The 6,096-nt window shown below is 43.9% G+C and overlaps 1 protein-coding gene across 1 annotated transcript; it reads right to left on the bottom strand.

The window, feature by feature from the left end:
- Window positions 1-346: 346 nt before the first annotated feature.
- LOC108958275 lies at window positions 347-5,705 on the bottom strand. Its single transcript, XM_039310916.1, has 2 exons — window positions 4,554-5,705; window positions 347-4,441 (listed from the first exon to the last, which is right to left on the bottom strand). Exons 1-2 carry the CDS (start codon window positions 5,703-5,705, stop codon window positions 347-349), a joined length of 5,247 nt encoding a protein of 1,748 aa, XP_039166850.1.
- Between the last annotated feature and the right edge of the window lie 391 nt (window positions 5,706-6,096).

Here is a 6,096-nt window from a genome sequence, read left to right as displayed (position 1 = left end):
TAAAAAATTAAAAAAATTGCCACATTAGCATTGGACAAATAGACGGCATTCACATCAGCACCAGCTGGCCAAAATTGGCCAGATATACTGAATTAGTACGGCTATGAAAATGTTTAAAATTGAATTAATTCAATTGAATGTTTATAACTGAATTGGTATCAATATAATATGTTTGAGAGCTTTTTTGGTATTTTTCCCACTATCAATGCTCAATCTCTCAAGGGAATAACTTCATTCAATCTATACTGCCGCAAACTTAGAAGAGGAAACATGCAGAGGATGCGGATCTTCCATTATCTTTTTTTTTTTTTTTTTTTTTTTTGGTCGGTAATAATGCATTCATATATTAAAAGCACGAGTTACACGTAGATGGAAGTTTAGCATCAGAACTTAAAATATTTAAAAGGGATGACGGTGGCGCATATACCCAGTTGGTTGCCAAGGACTTGATGCGGTGCATTTTGGCAAGCCAATCAGCGGCAGCATTAGCTTCTCTGGAACAGTAGGAGAGTTCGGTAGAAGGGAGCATCCGTAACATTGCTCTGATTTCGGGAAGAAGACCACTTACAGCCCATGGGTCATCAGTCCGGCCCAAGAGGGCTTCCACCAGTACGAAGTTGTCACATTGTACTTCCCATCTGCTATCTTTGAACTGAACTGCTTCCACTTTACTCCCTATTCGTTGGTGCAGAAAGCGAACACCGTGAAGAAGCGCTAGGGCTTCGGCGTGCAAAGGAGATTCCGCTCGGATTTCAGCTGCGAAACCGTCAACCAGCAAGCCGTTCGAGTCACGCACGAGCCCTGCAACGGAGCTTCTCTCATCTTCCTTCTTCCAAGAGCAGTCCACATTAAGCTTGAAGTTGCTGCTGTCCGGTGCCGTCCAGATCTCGGATGAGTCAGATCTGCTGGTATTCGGCTTTTGTTTACTCGGGATCCATCTGGAGAAAGCCCGAACCTGGATATGGGCAAGATCTACTAGTGATTCGGTTTTGGGGGGCCGAGATCTGAAAATGTAGTCGTTGCGGAGCTTCCACATCAGCCAAAGCGTGTTGGCCACCATAGCTGCTGAAGGTATCTCTGTTTTTGCTTCGAAAAATTCAGCAAACCACTTATCAATACGAGTTACTGATCTCGTGGTGGTGTACAGGTTAAGGCGTGGGTCGCTCCATATTTGTTGGGTCTTTTTGCATAGGAAAAACAGATGTTCTTGTGTTTCTGGATGCCGAAGGCAGAGCGGGCACAGGGGATCAGGTAATATTTGCCTTTTATAGAGATTTTCTTTTGTCGGGAGTGCATTTTGGCATATGCTCCATAGGAAGAATTTGATTTTAGGGGGGATTGGAGTGTCCCATAACCGAATCCATAAAGATCTAGGCGGCTGATAGGAGGTAGTGGCTCTGTTTAGGTCATGGTGATTGGTTTTTGAGTATACCCTGTTATAGCCACTTTTTACTGAGTAAGTACCTGATTGGTTTCCCATCCAAATTAGCCTGTCTTGCTGTGATTGGATGCTGATTGGAGTGGATAGAACTTGCTGGGCTACTTGTTCATCAAAGAGCGCTTGAACTTTAGGTTCCTCCCATAACCTGCTTTCACTGTTGATTAGTTCAGCGACTATCTCCGGATCGTTTCTATTCACTGGGCCTCCGATCACTCCCCTTGGCAGCCATCTATCTCTCCAGATGTTTATGCGTTGCCCATCTCCCACTATCCACTTCACCTCCGGTTCTAGAGTATCACGGCCTATAAGTATGCTGCGCCAACCCCACGATGGTCTTTGTCCTGGTTTTGCCTTCCAAAAGTCACCATTTGGATAGTATAATCCTTTCAGAATGTTGCTCCATAGAGCTGAAGGTGACTGTGCTAGTCTCCATGCTTGTTTGGCTAACATCGCCTTGTTAAAATTGATGAGGTCTTTAAAACCAAGACCCCCTTCATCTTTTCTGCATTTCAAAATTTCCCATCTTTTCCAGTGCATCCCTCTCCTAGAATCGTTCTGTTTCCACCAGAAAGCTGCTATCCGTTGTTCAATGGCTTTGCACACTGAGATTGGGAGTTTGAAAATGGACATAGCATACTGAGGAAGAGCTTGGACGACGGCTTTGATCAATATTTCTTTACCAGCTTTAGATAGTAGCTTTTCTTTCCAACTTTCCAGCTTCATGTTCACCTTAGCAAGGATCCATGAAAACATATCCTTTCTTGTCTGTCCCCAATCAGATGGAATCCCCAGATATTTCCCTGTTTTGTCCATAATTGGCACTCGTAACTCAGAGGCCATATTTCTCTTTAAGGTGAATGGACAGCCCTTGCTAAAAAACACTCCTGACTTGTTGAGATTAATTGCTTGACCAGTAGCATAGCAATACTGATTGAGGATGTTGGCCAGATTTTGGCATTCGCCAATTGTTCCATCCATAAATATAATAGCATCATCAGCAAATAATAGATGAGACAGTGTGGGACAATACCTGTTGAGTTTTATTCCTTTAAGGCTGCCATCATCTATTGCTTTGTGCATCATCCAGGAGAAGACGTTAGCCATCAATATGAAGAGATAGGGCGACAATGGGTCTCCTTGTCGTAATCCCCTTGTGGGTTGAAAGTACCCTGTTTGATCGCCATTAACTTTTACACTATAGGACACCGTGGAAACACATGTCATAATCAGCTCAACCCAACTGGCACTAAATCCCATCTTCAACATACTCCTTTTTAAGAAATCCCACTCAACCCGATCATAGGCCTTTTTCATATCCAATTTAAGAACTGCTTGAAATTTCTGTTTTCTTTCTTTGATTCTCAGCTGGTGCAACACCTCTTGAACTATAAAGATGTTATCTTGTATTTGTCGGCCCTTTACAAAGGCGCTTTGTTCATGGGCTATTATCTCTTCAAGCCATGGTTTCAATCTATTAGCTAGCACTTTGGATATTATTTTGTAGCTGAAATTACATAGACTGATTGGCCTGAACTGACAGATACTTTCTGGGGTTTTAACTTTGGGGATGAGGGTTATGTGGGTCTTGTTGAGTAGGGGGTCAAACTCACCAGATTCGACAAAGTTTCTGACCATGTGCAGCACATCCAGCTTGATATCCTCCCAGTAGTGTTGATAAAATTGGCCATTCAGCCCATCTGGGCCAGGAGCTTTCTGTGGGCCTAGTTGAAAAACCGCCTCTTTTACCTCTTCCATAGATATAGGGGCCATGAGATTCTCGTTCATTTGCATGTTTATAACCACTGGGCACATATCCAGAATAGGTTGAAAGTCTCTTGGACCCTCTGTTGAGTATAACGAGCAATAGAAATCTTTTATGTGGTGTTTTAGCATTTTTTTATCCCTACACCATGTGTCATCATTGATGCGCAGCATAGAAATTCTGTTTCTTTGTCTTCTTTGAACCGTAGTGGCGTGGAAGTATTTTGAGTTCCTGTCTCCCCACTGCATCCAGTTTATACGTGATCTCATACCCCAATACATTTCCTCCCGGCGCCAAAGCCTCTCGATTTTTTCTTTTATCTCTTGGCTTTCCATTTTGCTGGAAAATTCAGGATCTCCATTTGTAATATCAGTAAGTTGCTTTTTGAGACTCCTTATTTGGACAGCTGCATTAGAGAACTTAGTTTTGCTCCATTTTGTCAATTCCTTTGTCACCTTCTGTATTTTCTGAACCAAAGTTGTATGCTGGTGCTGATCATCTCCCCAACAACGCTTGATTGTCTCCCCGCACTCTTTCTCGTCCATCCAGTAGGCTTCAAACTTGAATTCCTTTCTTCGGCTCTCTCTAACAGGATGTAGTGACAACACTAGTGGGCTGTGGTCTGAACCAACTGCTGGAAGGGCCACCACTTCAGCATTAGGGAAAGAAATTGTCCACTCCATTGTGCATACAGCTCGATCCAGCCTCTTCTTCACTAAATTTTCACCGATTCTATTGTTGGCCCAAGTAAATGCACAGCCTTTTGTATCAATATCCATTAAGCAACATTCATTTAGCATTTCCCGGAAGGCGGCTATCCGGTGTTGATCAGCTTCCCTCTTCCCCATCTTCTCCCAAGTATATAGGATTTCATTAAAGTCCCCCATACATAGCCACGGGAGTTGATTGTTGGGGTGCATATTCCGAATCTTTTGCCATAACTGAAGCCGCTCTGTAAAATTGGTAGAGGCATGTACAAAAGTGACTCTCATCATATGGCCACTGGAAGGATCCTGGCATTCTACATCCATATATTCTTTGGAGCTCGAGTTTATTTTAACATCCGCCTCCTCGTTCCACATAAGCACCAATCCACCAGCAATACCAATTGGTGACTCGATAAACATGTGCTGAAATTTTAGTTTTCTTCTGATTTTATCCACCATCATCTCTTTGTTTTTGGTCTCCATCAAAAAGACCATGTTGGGCCTTTCTTGAGCCTTTAAAGCTCTAAGTTCCTGAACCGTCAGGGGGTTGCCCAGCCCCGACAGTTCCAACTTATAATCTTCATGGTGTTTGTGGTGGCTTATTAGGGCTAGCCACCAAAGCCCAATCCTTCCCCTCTCTTACCAGCTGAACAGGGGTATCTAGCAGTTCTAGGTCATCAAGGAGATAAGAGCTAGTAGACTCTGCTCTTTTTTGTTTTTTAACTTGTTGATACTTCTGCATTTTCTTTCCGTCACCGCCTATAATCTTTGATCCTGCTTCTTTAGGGCTTTCCAGATACAATTTTTGTGTTGCGCTCCCCTCTTTAGCTGCTGCAGGTGTCTCTCCTCCCTCTCTTCCCTCCTTTGAAGAAGGACTATCTACTCTTTTTTTGTTCCGAGGGTTGATGGTTGTCTCAACTTCTGTAGTGGCAACAACTTCCATATTAACTGTCATTAAGGGGGTCTCAGGGACTGACTCTTCTTCTTCCTGATTTGGTTCTGTTTTGCCATAAAATGCTTCCCAATGTGGACTATGATCTCGAACTTCTGCTTTAAGCCAAGGACCATACTTTCCAGCCTTGTTAGCTGCCCAGTTAGTTGTTTCATATGGTATCTCTTCGCAATTTGAGGCGTAGTGACCGATTCGACCACACGAGTAGCAAAAGTGAGGAAGCCGTTCGTATTTGAACTCCACCCATAGATTTTTGTTCCCTATCTTAACTAATGCCCCTGTTTTGAGAGGGGCTGATAGCTCCATCTCCACTTTGACTTTGCCGGTTTTGTAGGGACTATTTCCTCTTGCCTCTAGTTGAATTTCTTTAATTGCGCCCACTTTACCAGCAACATCAGCAAATACTTCTTCTATAATCCACCCCGGGGGTAGACCGACAATATGAACCCAGAATTCGTATCTAGAGTAATCATAGCAGTGATCAGGGATTTCTGGCTCACATTGCCTTAGTACTAAGAGGTTGCTAGCAAAGGACCACGGTCCTGATTTCAGAACTCTTTCTTTATCATCCTCTGAGTCAAAGACAAAAGAAAAGAGTCCTGGTTCTTTCTGGGAGCACACAACTGCCTCAGTTTTCCACGCCTTCTTCATAGTAGTGCTGAATGCTAGAAAATTAACATTGGGTTTCGAATATAACTTACCGAACAGCGTATGACTGCATTCTATTCGTTTGTTTAGAGGAATTTCCTGTTGCACTTCCACCACATCACTTTCTGACCATAAATGGCCTAAACTTTTACACAGGGCAGCAAGGCGGCGGTGATTCTCCTCCGGATCCTCCATTCCGGCACCAGATTTTACTTCCTTTCGCTCGGTTGTGGGGTTGTAGCTTTGGGGGATGTGCGATTGAAGGGAGCTCCGACGGTTTTGGGTTTGGTGTACAGAATCAGTGTGGGCATTTACCTTTGGGATGACGATGGAACGTAATCTGATGGGAGGTAGGGTTTGCTTGATGGTCATCCATGGTGTTTGGGGAAGAAAGACGCTGCAATCAAAGCCTACGTAAAGGGTCAAGTATTTAGGGCTTGGTGATGGAGACTCCCGTAGGATCGGGAGATATGGTCAAGGTGGGGGTGCTAGCTACGGGGACTGCAGATCACTCCCATGGGCTCGGGAGATGGGGTTTTTACCGATCAGAGGGCTGCAATAGAGACCAGAAAGGTAGGGTTTGGGG

Source organism: Eucalyptus grandis, chromosome 4, assembly GCF_016545825.1.
Source record: "Eucalyptus grandis isolate ANBG69807.140 chromosome 4, ASM1654582v1, whole genome shotgun sequence".
Taxonomy (NCBI): domain Eukaryota; kingdom Viridiplantae; phylum Streptophyta; class Magnoliopsida; order Myrtales; family Myrtaceae; genus Eucalyptus; species Eucalyptus grandis.
Note: the sequence above shows the minus strand (reverse complement) of the source record. Positions and strands in the feature narration are given on the sequence as shown.